Here is a 14,160-nt window from a genome sequence, read left to right as displayed (position 1 = left end):
TTGAGAAATGCTAAACCTCCCGAATTCGGGACACATTTTTGTGTCCCGAATTTGGTTTTTATTTTTTATTTTTTATTTATAGTGATTAAGAAAGTATTTTTTAATGATACTGTGAATTTTTTTTATTTTTTTAAAATTGTTTATGATGATTAAAAAAGTATATGAAAAAAAAAAAGAAAAAAAAATATGCTGTTCGGGAAGTAAATTCGGGATGTTTTTTCGGTTAGTGTAGTACTACTCATTTCATTTCATGCCCTTCATCGTTTCCTTCTCATCATCCACTCAAAAGTCAAAACACTCCCAAAAAGTCGTCCATTCCACAAACACGCTTCAGCCCTCTTCAAGCTTCCCTATACAAACGCCAAAACTGAGGAAGAAAGCAAACATGGATTCTGTCAACATCTTCAAAGGTTATGGCAAAGTAAACGACCTCGAAGATCAATCATCCCAACGCCGGAACACCACCACCCCCTCCAGAAAGCCCCTCATCTTCACATTCTCCATCTTAGCCATCCTCCTCTTGACGCTGACCATCGGCGTATGGCTCGGAGCCCTGATCCACCACACAGAAACCGAGCCACCCGAGTTCCCACCACTCTCGTCAATCAGGGCCGTGTGCGAGGTGACTCGCTACCCCGAATCTTGCTTCTCCAGCATATCCTCCCTCAACCTCAATCCCAACCCCACCTCCCCAGAACCAGCCGACCCAGAGGCCATTTTCAAGCTCTCCCTCCGAGTCTCCATCGCCGAACTCTCGAACTTCAAACCCACGATCTCGAATTCGAACGAGGCTGCTTTGCGCGACTGTCGAAGCCAGATAGAGGAAGCGATGGGTCAACTCAATGACTCCTTGGTGGCGATGGATGTGGACCCAGGAGAGAAGGTGTTGACGGAGGCCAAGATCGGAGACCTAAAAACGTGGATAAGCGCTGCGATGACGGACCAGGAGACGTGCTTAGATGGGTTGGAGGAGATGGAGTCAACGACTCTCCAAGCGGTGAAGACGAAGATGCAGAAGGCCAGGGAGTACACCAGCAATAGCTTGGCGATATTGGCTAATCTACGCACTCTTCTTGGCCAGTTCCATATGTCCCTTCATTGATTTTTTTTTTCCCCCATTAAAACCACCTAAAATCTTTTTGGGTGCTTTTTTTGTCTACAATTTGTGTGTGATTTTAGTTTTTGTTATTTCGTGCACTTACATATCTTTTTGGGGGTTTCATAGGCGTATTCATTCATTCATTCAAGATTGATCAAGTCATTGCCTAACCCTAACTCGGTATCAGTAACTCTACAATGGAACCTAGTGATAGGAAATCTATGTGGGATTAAGGAAGAAGTCTTATCCTCTTGGCATTTTACTCATCCATACTAACATCCATGCCATGACCTTTCATTCATCAACGCTCATGAAATGATCTTTACTAATAATCCAGCTGATACAGGGTGATATGATGGATCTAATGGCATTGGAATATCTTGAGAAAAAAAAAATAGATAATTTAAGAAAAGGTACATAATTTATGCAAGAATGATAAGACAGAATTTGAGCATTAGTGCATATAATATATGATAATATCTTGAGCATATCTTTAATTACAGGTATCAAAAGCACGCGTAATATCCCAATTTAAAGCATAAAAAAAGAAAAAAAATCCCAATTTAAAAGTCTCTTTTTGCTGTCTCAAGAATTGAACACGAAAGGATCAAGCATTGATTTCCCTACAGTAGAGGATACTGGAGCACTAAGGAAACACACTGGCTACTCAGCAACAGAGGCCACCACCCACGTTGCTCTTGCACCTAGCCACATGCAATAAAGTCTGACACTCTAGGACTGATATGGTGGTTGTTGACAGTAACTCACATGTACCATGTAGCAGAGTTGGTTATTCTGTATTTTTGTAATTCTGTAGTAGACTTGTATTATTTTATTCTTTCCAGCCATAGTGGCTGCAAGTAGCTGAGTATATGTGTGTGTGTGTGTGTGTATATATATATATATATATATATATATATAGCAACAATGTAAAGAGACAGAACATGAAAAACAATTTATGAATGAGAATCTATTTTCTCCAGTTTTCTTCTTATTTTCTTTCACTCAATCTTTCTGGTTAGTTAATTCTTAACATGGCATCAGAGATCTAGGTTAAGCTCATCAACACCCCTACAATTTCTTTTTAGACTTTTTCAAACACCTTCCTTGCAGCCCTTCAACTCGGTCCTCAACAATGGCAAGTGATGATATGCATGAAGCCATTCCTCCTCAAAACACTTCATCACCTTCAAAGAATCCAAATAGTCCATTCTATATACACCACAGTGATAACTCCCACACTGTGGTCATCTCTCCACCCATTTCCGGTTCCAACTACTTATCATGGAAGAGATCATTCACCCTTGCAATCTTAATAAAAAATAAGCTTGGCTTCCTTGATGGAAGCATCCCAACCCCAGCACACGATGACCCTTTATACATTCCATGGATGCGCTACAACAATATCATTCTGTCTTGGATCCTCAACTCCATCACTAAGGAGATTGCCTCCAATGTCTTCTATATTAGTTCAGCAAAAACTGTATGGGATAAACTTAACACTAGTTTTTCTCAACTAGGCTCTGTACGAATTTATCAACTCCAACAGCAACTTGGCACTCTTGTGCAAGGTACACAATCTGTGAGTGAATACTTCACTCACTTCAATGGGGAGGAGCTCAATAACTATAGGCCAACACCATGTTGTTCATGTGGCCTCTGCACATGTAAAGCTCTCACTACAATTGGTGAAACTCAGTAGGCTGACTATGTCTTCAAGTTCCTCAAGGGTCTCAATGACTCCTATGAAAGTATTCGAGGCCAAATCATATTGATGAACCCCATTCCTTCACTTGATAAAGCTCTCTCTCTAATCTTGCAAGAAGAAAGATAGAGACAAACTCGAGTGATGTTGCTTCCCTCTGCTAAATCTTCAGCCTTAGCAATTTTTCAAAACACACCCTTCAAAAAGAAAGACAAACCAGATGTTGTATGTAGTCATTGTGGGAAATCTGGCCATTTTCGAGAAAAGTGTTACAGATTAATTGGGTTCCCTCCTAACTTCAAGTTCACCAAGCTCAAGCAAGGACATTTTCACAACTATCCTCCAACTCCTCACTCAGCTAACCAAGTACTATCTCCAATCCAAGAAAAGGAATCTATCACAATGCCCCAACTATCCCTCACTCAATCTCAAGTTCAGGAACTGATGGCCTTAGTCAATGATCAAACACAACAGCAAGCTCATACCTCCACAAAATCTACTCCATTCCCATCATGCAAATCCTTACTTAGCACTCCTCAGTTGAATATGGTAGGTATATGCTTATCTACTATTTCCAACACCTCCATTTTTTCACAGTTTCATCAACATCATCTCTCATCTCTATTGCATCACAACTCATGTAATTTAGCACATAACAATGAATAATTGACACAGGGGCAACAAACCACATAGTTTGTTCTCCAACTCTTCTCACCTCAATCACTTCAAATACTCATGCCTATGCTCAATTGCCAAATGGGTCTCGGGTTGCAGTCACACATATTGCAACAATTCAACTTTCTAAGTCCATTACACTCACATGAGTATTATGTGTTCTCTCTTTCACATTTAATCTATTATCGGTCAGCAAACTCATCCTTAATCCCCTTCTTTGTCTCATTTTCATGGAGAACTTCTGTTTTATAAAGGACCTTGTTTCATGGATGATGATTGGACTAGCTAAAATCCATTGTGGTCTATACTATCTGCTCACAAGCTCCCTCAGTTCCAACAATTCTCACAAGTTTCCTCAAGTTTTTTCACTTTCCTCCAAAGATCATATATGTAATGCCTTAAATAAGCCAGACTTTGATGTATGGCACCTTAGGCTTGGTCATTTATCTATTCAAAGAATGAATCTAATTCATTCTTCCTGTCCATATGTAATCAATCATTTATCTAGTCATACTCATTGTACTGTCTATCATTTGGCTAAATAGAAGAGATTAAAGTTTCAATCAAGTGTTGCCTCTACAAGTTCTATGTTTGATATTATTCATAGTGACATTTGGGGCCCATATTCCCAACCTTCATTGAATGGACATCACTATTTTTTAATAATAGTAGATGATTATAATTGTACCACATGGGTGTATCTCATGAAATTCAAATCTGAAACACAATCCATTTTACAAACTTTCATTCTCATGATCAACACTCAATTTGAATCCAAAGTTAAACAAGTAAGGACTGTTAATGGGCTTGAATTCAATATGCCTGAATTCTACAAATCTCATGGAATCATCCACCAAACATCTTGTGTCTACACACCCCAACAAAATGGAGTGGTAGAAAGAAAAACAACAACACCTCTTAAATATAGCTAGAGCACTCATTCTTCAAGCCAATCTTCCAACAAAATTTTGGGGTGATGCTGTTTTGACAGCAACTCATTTAATAAATCGAATCCCTTCTCCACTTCTTGAAAACAAATCACCATATGAAGTGCTATTCTCATCTAAACCTTCCTACACCCATCTCAAGGTCTTTGGCTACCTTTCATTGGATACCCTGTAGGGATCAAAGGGTACAAGCTGTATGATCTCACCACTCATAATAGCTTTGTATCTCGAGATGTCATCTTCATAGAATTTGAATTTCCCTTTGCAAAAACACATCCTGAACCTTCCTCCACCCTCAATTCAAATCTCATCTCACCCCAGCCTTCCCTGATTTCATTCCTTACCCCTCACCCTCTCCTTTAAATAGGACAGAACCTCAACTCTCTTCTTCCTTATCTCCTGAAAACTCCAATATCACTACACCTCCATCCACTCCTATCTCTTCACCCTCTCTTCTTGAATCAAACAACTTAGACCCTCTTCCTCAATTGTCTCATGCTTCACCTCCACATTCTCCATCTTTACAGCTTAGGAGATCAGATAGAATTAAACACCAACCCTCATATTTGCATGACTACCACTACCAACTAGTGTCCTCTATTTCCAATCCTTCCCTCTCTATCTATTCCACTGCCCACCCTTTACAGAAAACACTCTCCTACTCATGGCTATCTCCATCTCATCACAAATATGCCTTATCTCTTACTCTCATATCTGAACCAAAGAACTATGAAGAAGCTGTTGTGCATGATCATTGGCATAATGCTATCACTGAAGAACTTGTTGCCCTTGAAAATAATGGAATTTGGTCAGTAACTCATCTCCCTACTGGCAAGAAAGCAATAGGCTGCAAGTATGTATTCAAAGTGAAATTAAGATCAGATGGCACTGTGGATAAACACAAGGTAAGACTAGTGGCTAAAGGGTATACTCAATGTGAGGGATTCAATTATCAAGAAACTTTCAGTCATGTAGCAAAGATGTCAACTGTCAGGTTATTCCTTGCCCTTGCTTCAATTCATAACTGGCATTTAGAACAATTAGATGTTCATAATGCCTTTCTACATGGTGATCTCGATGAGGAGATCTACATGGAGCTGCCACCTGGATTTCAGCTTAAGGGGAGTCTCAACTCGAAGAAAAGAAGCTGGTATGTAAGCTTCATAAGTCCTTGTATGGCTTGAAAAAAGCATCAAGGCAATGGAATGAGAAATTCATTGCCTCGCTTGTTGCCTTTGGTTTTTGCCAATCAAAATCAGATTATTCATTATTTACTAGAAGTAACAAGGATGGTTTTGTTGCCCTTTTGGTATATGTTGATGATATCATCTTGAGAAGTAGTAGTTTAACTGCAATTGACTTTGTGAAGGCGTATCTCCATGATCAATTTAAAATTGGGGACTTGGGAATACTTAAATACTTTTTGGGATTAGAGGTTGCAAGATCAAAGAATGGAATTCATATTTGCCTAAGGAAATATGCTTTGGAGATCATTGAAAGTGCTGATTGCTTGGGAGTAAAGTGGTGACCACTCCACTGGAACCAAATCACAAGCTAACACACTCTTTTGGTGAGTGCCTCTCATATGTCACTAGCTATCATAGATTGATAAGAAAACTTATTTATTTAAGCACCACAAGGCCTGATATTACTTATTCTGTTGGTATTCTTAGCCAATTCATGGATAAGCCCACTCACACTCACCTCCTCATGGCTCATAGGATACTTAAGTATCTTAAAGGCTCGATTGGTCAAGGGATCTTCTTCTCTTCAAAATCCTCTTTGCATCTTAAAGGATACAATGACTCGGATTGGGCAGCCTACCCTGAAACCAGAAGATCTATAATTGGCTTTTGCATATTCATTAGTGACTCTTTGATTAGTTGGAAATCAAAGAAACAAATGGTGGTGTCAAGATCATCTGCTGAGGCAGAATATAGGGCATTGACACATACAAGCTGTGAAATCATTTGGCTGAAAGGTCTTTTGGAGGATTTCAACATTAAACATCCACAACCTGCCTTGTTGTATTGTGATAGTCAATCCGCAATACACCTCACCAAGAATCCCATATTCCTTGAGAGAACAAAACATGTAGAATTGGACTGTCATTTTGTTCAAGAAAAGGTGCTGGCAGGTGTTATTAAACTAGTGCATGTGTCTTCAAAATTTCAACTAGCAGACATACTTACTAAGGCCCAAACAACACCACCTTTCTACTTGTTATTGTCCAAGATGGGCATCCTTAACATATATGCCCATCTTGAGGGAGAGTCTTAAGAATTGCACATCAAAGGATCAAGCACTGATTCCCCTGTAGTAGAGGACACTGGAGCACTAAGGAAATACACTGGCTACTCAGCAACAGAGGCCACCACCCACAATTGCTCCTGCACCTAGCCACATGCAGTAAAGTCTAACACTCTTGGACTGATATGGTGGCTGCTGACAGTAACTCACACGTACCCTGTAGTAGAGTTGGTTATTTTGTATTTTTGTAATTCTATAGCAGACTTGTATTGTTTTATTCTTTCCAGCCATAGTGGTTGCAAGTAGCTGAGTATATGTATATAGCAACAATGTAAAGAGCTAGAACATGAAAAATAGTTTATGAATGATAATCCATTTTCTCCAGTTTTCTTCTTCTTATTTTCTTTCACTTAATCTCTCTGGTTAGTTAATTCTTAACACGTGTCATGGTCACCATAGTAGTCTTCATGATCTTCATCTCAATACTAAATCAGAAGTGTTGGACTCGAGCCATTACAAATGATAAGAGAGCCAAACCTAATCAGAAGTGTTGGATTTGAGCATATGTCATCTATAATGAAATGACCTGACGAGGATCTTGAAGATTTAAGAAGTGGAGATGGTTATATTCCAAATTGAGTATAAAAGATAGTGATTGAAATCTCATATTGCTTGGAAGAGAGAAATTCTATTCTTTTATAATGATTCAAAGGGGTTCCAATTATAATTTTGATTAGTACTTTTGGAATATAGATCTAGATATGACTTGAGTCCTCCTTAAATCATTACACTAATTAAGTATAGGTTGATAAGGGTCACAAAATTCTTTGAGGTTGAATTTTTTCTTAAATTATGATTTTAAACTTGCAAACAAGTTTAAACTATTTTTTTTAATAATATATATATATTTATAGACATACGTTTAGTGGATTTTAAATTTGAGTTAACAACCTTCATTGTTTTCTTGTTAAAAAATAAAAGGAGACACCGTTGAAACAAACTTCTTAAAACTATTGAAATAGATGAGAGAAGGTGGTTGGGAAGACAAAACAGTTGTGAGAAATAGTGTTGTGCTAATATTAATATCAATTGGATATGTCTTCTTCCCCAAAAAAGAAATCCTTTCATTATTATTCATTGTTAATAAAGATAATAACCGAAAATCTTTTTTAATTATTTTTTTCCCTTCTTTATCTTTTCCCCATAGAGAAATTGAATAAAACGAGTTATTTGTTTTGCCGCTGTAATTTTGAAAATTAACATTTAAAGAGCTCATTGAATGAATTAGAAACAGAGTGATTATTAGATAATTCCAAAGTATAGACACAGAGTACTCTCATCCTATCATAAGATGTCATGTCAATTAAAATTGGTGTTTATGTAAGCAATTTAATTACATGACATGTGGTGATAGGATGAAAGTACCACGTTATCCATAATTCGGGAGTACCTAATAATCTTTCTTGAAAACAATCTCTCAAACTGTTGAAATAGACGACATTACTAACTAGTTGATAAATTCTAATTATGCTCCATCAAATTATATAGCATAAATAGTTGTATTAGGGAAAAATAGCTTTGGCATATTAAAAGAAATATTGGTACAAACAACTTTATAAAATTTTTATCGGATCATGAGTTGCTAATCTACATAAAATCAGTTGGGGTTAGGGAGACATATTCATGTCTTTTATAAAACATCACATCCCTAGGCATTTGTTTTTAGGGCAGGTTTGGGGGATGGGATGAGACACAAAATTCTCATCTCATCTCATCTCATCTCATCATTACACCTTTTTCAAATCCCCATACAAAATATAATAAACAATTCAACTTTTTCAAATCCCAATTCACCTTTTTCAAATTCCAATACAATAATAATATTAAAACACAATATTTTAAACTCTCAAACAAAACACAAAATTCTCATCTCACCCCCAAACCTGCCCAGAGTACACTGATGTCTTTTATGACATTTCATATTGCATCCCACAGAAATCATACTTTTAGAGTGTAATGGAGCGATATTTTGGACACAGGCTACATCCCCTATAATCTCTTCTTCATGACATTCAAATTATGGGTACTAAAATTTGAATGTCATGTTGTGTTTTCACATCCAATGCAATGAAGATGGGGGAACTAGTGTTGGTTAAATACATAATAATAAAATAAAAATTATAATGAAATTAAAATTAAGACGAAACTAGTTTGGATTGAGGTACAGAAATATCGTTCTCTTTAAGGAGATTCAAGCCCTCTGTGGTATACAAAATTTTTCAAATGAACTGGTGCAACAGAACTCCTTTTGTTTTGTCTCCTCCAAGATACAATAATTCAACTGATTGTCGTATAGCTCAAACATTCTCTACATAAGTGGTTGAACTCAAAGCTCCACTTAAAGAACACATTTCTATTGTCTAGAAAATCTCTCAAAAATATATACACACTTGTTTTGGTGTCTTTTCTTTCTTTTTTTTTTTTTTTCTTTTTTTTTTTCTATATCAAATTCTTCTATATTGTACCCAAAATAATAGACTCTTGAAAACAGCCCTACGTGTTAACCCCTCTAGCTGATCTTTTTCAAATATAGAAATTAAAACCTCAATAAAGCTGCAAGGAATTATGAGTAATTAGTGATAGAAACGTACAAGAGGCCATAAAATCGGGTTTTACTATTTGTTTGAAAATAGACACTCAAAAATTTTCAACTCATCTCATCTCATATCATCTCGTCTGCAAAAACAAACGAGGTAATATTCCAGATTAACACTAGACGCGAAACGTTCATTTACAAGAATAAAAAGACACGACAACAAAATAATTGAGAAGCCAACATTAATACATATTACAAAAAACAATTAAAGCTAAAAACCGCCTGGAGTTTGAAAGAGTCTGTTGAAAGCAAAGTAAGAAATTAAGAGCATGGTTACACATTGACCAACGTTATCAACCATAAATATTTTTTTTAAAAAAACTGATCAACTTTAAAAGACACTCAATCATGGTCAACAATAAATCCAAGGTAACTCCTAACCTTAATAATGGCTTAAAAGAATTTCAAAAAACACCATTAGTACTAGACATGAATAAACAAACGTTACAACTAATATTTATTAAGAAATACCAACAACCAGTGTATCGAATATCAGGAATGCATGCCCAACTCCCTAAAATCTTATCATTTCTTTAAGATAGATTTGAATAAGAGAGGGAGAACAAACTTTACATTATAAATTAATCAGATAAGTTAACCGACTTTCCTTATTTAATTTGAGTGGCTGATAATTATCCAAACTCCAGAAAAAGGCCTACAAGGAAAATAAGAAACTTTATAACCAGAATTCCATGGGGAGATAATAATATATATTAAAGAAGAGGTCTAGGATTTCTCGTTGATTTTACCTAAAACACATCCACAAAACTGGTAGTGGAATACTCATTACTAAATGCCGCCAGAGAAAGGCCTGCTGAGAGAGACAGAAACAAGCATATTCTTTCACAAAAAAATATTGCAGGATGCTTATTTCTATGCTGGCCAAATTCTATATGATCTCAAGTCACTGTTTGGTCATATTTTAGCCATTTGTCATTGAATAGTAGCCACAAGGTTTCTCAATACCCCCCATCTTAGTCTAATGTCCACTAGGCAGCCATGGAGGAGGAATCCAGTGCTTTTTTTTTTTTTTTTTTTTTGGGTTGGTGTGGGACAGCAAGGTTAGAGTTTTGTGAGAAATTTAGACACTGTCCAAGATGTTAATTATATGACTGTGTCACCAAGCTAGGCAATTGGTATGTAATACAATCGATATTTTCTACAAAATATAAATTAAGTTCATAAAATGAAGACGGATTTCTCATGCTACACAACATTTTTGCTTGAAGAAAGCCTCATCTATTCAGTGCATGAATGTGGTACATATTGTCTAGTGATACATGGCAGTTCTTGATAAGGATTCCACCGTTGTCAGGTATCTAATCATACAAAGCATGACATGAAACTTACTGTGTTCAAAATACATAGGAAGTGGCTGTCTCTACAGTACTGGATCAAGAACATGAAACTTACTGTGTGCGCAACGTTAACTCCATAATAAAACCACCAAGTGGGAGATCAATTGACTAAAATCTCCAGAATGTAACAGTGAAAGCTCCATATATAGAGTCATTAAATGATAAGGTTCAAGTACACTTGCATAGCCACATATGAAAAGTGGGCGCTTTTTAAAATAATGACTTATTGCTATTTTTTCAGGAGTGTTTTTTATTGCTAAAGAACAAGTCAAGAACTTAAACAACGATTATCTAGTTCTCCTATGCCAATCTTTCAAATGATCATATTATTATTCCAATATATAAAAAGCATTACTCAGTCGGTTGAAAAAAATAATGCTCTATATATATATATATATATATATATATCTACTAAACTTCCTACATAGCTTACTTCTAAATGCTCAATAGATGTTGGCGAGTAAATCCAACTTTATGACTGTAAAGGTTCATCCCCAAGTAGTAATTCCCTCTGCCTCCTGCTACTTCATTTCCAAACAAGAAACTTATACAATATGGATGAAGTCTCTAGTGCTTGGTTGCAAAGGTTGCACTGTCTTTGACGCGAAGGGTCAACTTGTGTATCGTGTTGATAACTACAATTGCAACTTTAGAGATGAAGTTAATCTTATGGATTCCAAGGGCAAGGTCCTCTTCACAGTACCAAGAAAGGTAAAAGGTAATGAATAGCATTATGTTGAAAAGTTTGAGACTCTTACTTATGTTCATAGTTTGCGTTTTTGTAGAGATTCAAATTGTTCAGGTTTTGGGAGGGCTACAGATCTACAGACAAAGAGATTGAAATGAAAAGACCTGGTTTCCAAGTTAGGAAAACCTTGAGGATTCCAAGAGGGGACTCACCATGCGAGGTTATTGTGGGGTTAGATGAGAATCAGCCACGCCATTATAAGATCCATAGCTGGAGTAGTTGCAAGTCAGCGTGCAAGCTAGTAGATCAATTCGGGGGCCTCGTTGCAGAGGTGAATTTATTCTATAACTTTTCTCATTCATTCATTGTTGTAGAACTGAGAGCTCATTGCTCAGGTGATAGAACTAACATATCCTGTTTTCATGGACAGTTGAAGAGAAAGAAATCAGCAGGTGGAGTTGATTTGGGCAATGATGTTTTGACCCTGGTTGTGGAGCCCTACTTTGATCACTCTCTTATCATGGGTGTTTTTGTTGTGTACTGTCTCATTAACTGTAAAATGTGAAAAGTATGGAATGACATCGGAGTATCTGAGACTCTGAGGTCATCTAGTGGGATATCTGGCAAATCTCAGACAACAAAATAAGGGAACATGTTTCTAGCTAGCCATTAGTTAGGTTTCCTCTGAATTTTGGTAAGGTAGGTTTATGTATTGGTTTAATTTTCCTCTGCATTAGAATCTCTATAAGGCTTGGTTCTGTTCAATCACCACTTTGAGCACCTTTCTAATGTAGTAAACTGAAGCCCACGTTTGCTCTTTTGATTATGTACTTATGTATCTCTCCTTATCCTCCATCTGTGCTGCATCATGGAAACAATAGAATGGTTATTCTGGCTGTTACTAGTTACTGGGGGGATGTGTTTGCATGTGCTTTATAACATTTCAGACTTGGGGTCACACTCAAGGACTCAAACCAGCTATGCTAGAAGAAACAGGATTGATGCTGTTGCACAATCACTCAAAACAGAAAAACAAAAAAAAATAAAAAAATAAAAAGAAAAGAAAAAACCAATAAACTGCAGTGTTGGCTAAACATGGATTCTGAGGTTAAAGATTATGTATTTGAAATTCAATGAAGTATACATCCGGTACGATTGAGATGAGGTCTGCAACATAATCTACAGCCTATAGATTATGAGTGTATCACCAAGTTGACCAAGAGTAAAAAATAATCAAGTTTGGTTGGTTGAATTTTTAACAGATACTGAACTATGATCTTAGACGTTTTAGCCTCTTGTATGTATGGCTATTAATCATTTTGCAAATTTTAGTTGGATTGCACAAGATCTTGCTCCTAATTACCAAGCACCAAGTGTCATTCACTTTTATTTGCTTCTCTTTTTATTCACACAGCAGACAAAAAAGAAGCAGAACATCTACAGAACAAACAAAAAGAAAAAAACATAAATTTAGGACTGAATCACATTACCTTGATGAAAATAGCCTGGACGCATTCAAATGTGTAGCAGTGTCAGCTTTTGTTTGCACCCCATGGGAGTAGAGGGATTGATCGTTGTCGTGTTGTAAAATGCTTTATTTATATACAAGACCTGTGCTAATAAGCTATCGCAATTCCAAGGTAAAGCAAATTAAATTGGCTAGACACGGACTGAAACCATATTTCCATGTACCGTTGTTTGGATCATCGTCGGGTCTTTCAGCCAGAAGATTACAGGACCCCAAAACCTGGGTTTGATTTTAGAATCTCTACAAGTGAAAAGGATAAGTAATCGCATGTCAGCATTCCCAAAAAAAAAAACCCGACGGGCACTTCGACAGTTCTCTGCAACTCCCGGTGCTTTCTTTTTGTCTGGAACCGATCAACTTGTTACCGAAACCCATTGTCTCTATCACCGAATTTTCCATCCCGGAATCGTATATGTCATCCTAGAAACCTCAGGGATCGGCAAGGACCTGTTAAGCGTTTGAACCTGATGTGTGGAAATGAAGTAAAAGGAAGGGGAATTCACGAAGGCAACGATATTAACTATGAAACGGTGCGTTGAGTTTAATGATAGGGTGCATTGAGGAGTAGAGATTAGTTGAGGGCAAAACGGTGCGTGTTGGTTAATGAAACAGGGAGCAGCGAGGGTTTGAGGATGTTAATATGCTGTAGTGGTAAAACGTAGTCGTTTGATTGTATAAATGTAATAAAACGTAGTCGTTTCTACAAAATAGGAAGATGTAAAAACGGAAGGCCTTGTATGAATTCTTTCGTCCAGTTTCTTGAAGATTAATGATCAAGAATCCATTTCTTGATCATTTTGGTCTCAGTTTTACGCGTTCTTTGACTGGGCTTTGTCTGTTTTTGAGATGTGGAAATGTATAGGATACTTAACAGGACTCGTACAGTTTTTTATTGAAATGATGATCAATCAAGGTTCGTTTGCTTGCCCCGTTTCCTCTCAATACGGGGTTTTGCTGTCTGTCTGTCTGTCTGTCTGTCTCTCGCACACAGTCTATTTGCTAGGTGATCTTAGAGCACTCCCAATTACTTTTGTATTATATAAAAAATATAAATAATTTAAAGAATTATTCTATGTAAAATGCATTATAAAATACAATTAGCTACAGTATCTCGCTATATATAGCGGGTACTGTTCATCCTGCAAAAATTTTTTTATTGTTGATATTTCATTTACTCCCTCATTTTTATTTATTTTGATTTTTATCATGTAAGTAAATTCTTTTTATTGTTCATCATTTAAAACACATATATTT

The 14,160-nt window shown here is 36.7% G+C and overlaps 2 protein-coding genes and 1 long non-coding RNA gene across 3 annotated transcripts; 2 read left to right on the top strand and 1 right to left on the bottom strand.

The window, feature by feature from the left end:
* The first annotated feature begins 256 nt into the window (after positions 1 to 256).
* LOC121235853 (pectinesterase 1) lies at positions 257 to 1,197 on the top strand. The gene has a single exon (XM_041132278.1). The coding sequence runs from the start codon at positions 386 to 388 to the stop codon at positions 1,100 to 1,102; it is 717 nt and encodes a 238-aa protein (XP_040988212.1). The 5' UTR covers positions 257 to 385; the 3' UTR covers positions 1,103 to 1,197.
* Positions 1,198 to 9,776: 8,579 nt separating this feature from the next.
* Positions 9,777 to 11,477, bottom strand: LOC121234830. The gene is made up of 2 exons (XR_005934458.1): positions 10,082 to 11,477; positions 9,777 to 9,987 (listed from the first exon to the last, which is right to left on the bottom strand). It is a non-coding gene; the product is annotated as an uncharacterized LOC121234830 (long non-coding RNA).
* LOC121234829 (protein LURP-one-related 11-like) lies at positions 11,117 to 12,403 on the top strand. Its single transcript, XM_041130946.1, has 3 exons — positions 11,117 to 11,401; positions 11,476 to 11,709; positions 11,809 to 12,403. The coding sequence occupies exons 1-3, from the start codon at positions 11,141 to 11,143 to the stop codon at positions 11,941 to 11,943; spliced, it is 630 nt and encodes a 209-aa protein (XP_040986880.1). The 5' UTR covers positions 11,117 to 11,140; the 3' UTR covers positions 11,944 to 12,403.
* Positions 12,404 to 14,160: the final 1,757 nt, after the last annotated feature.

This window comes from Juglans microcarpa x Juglans regia, chromosome 6D (assembly GCF_004785595.1).
Source record: "Juglans microcarpa x Juglans regia isolate MS1-56 chromosome 6D, Jm3101_v1.0, whole genome shotgun sequence".
Taxonomy (NCBI): Eukaryota; Viridiplantae; Streptophyta; class Magnoliopsida; order Fagales; family Juglandaceae; genus Juglans; species Juglans microcarpa x Juglans regia.
The sequence above is the reverse complement of the archived record's forward strand: the minus strand, read 5'-3'. Positions and strand labels throughout refer to the sequence as shown.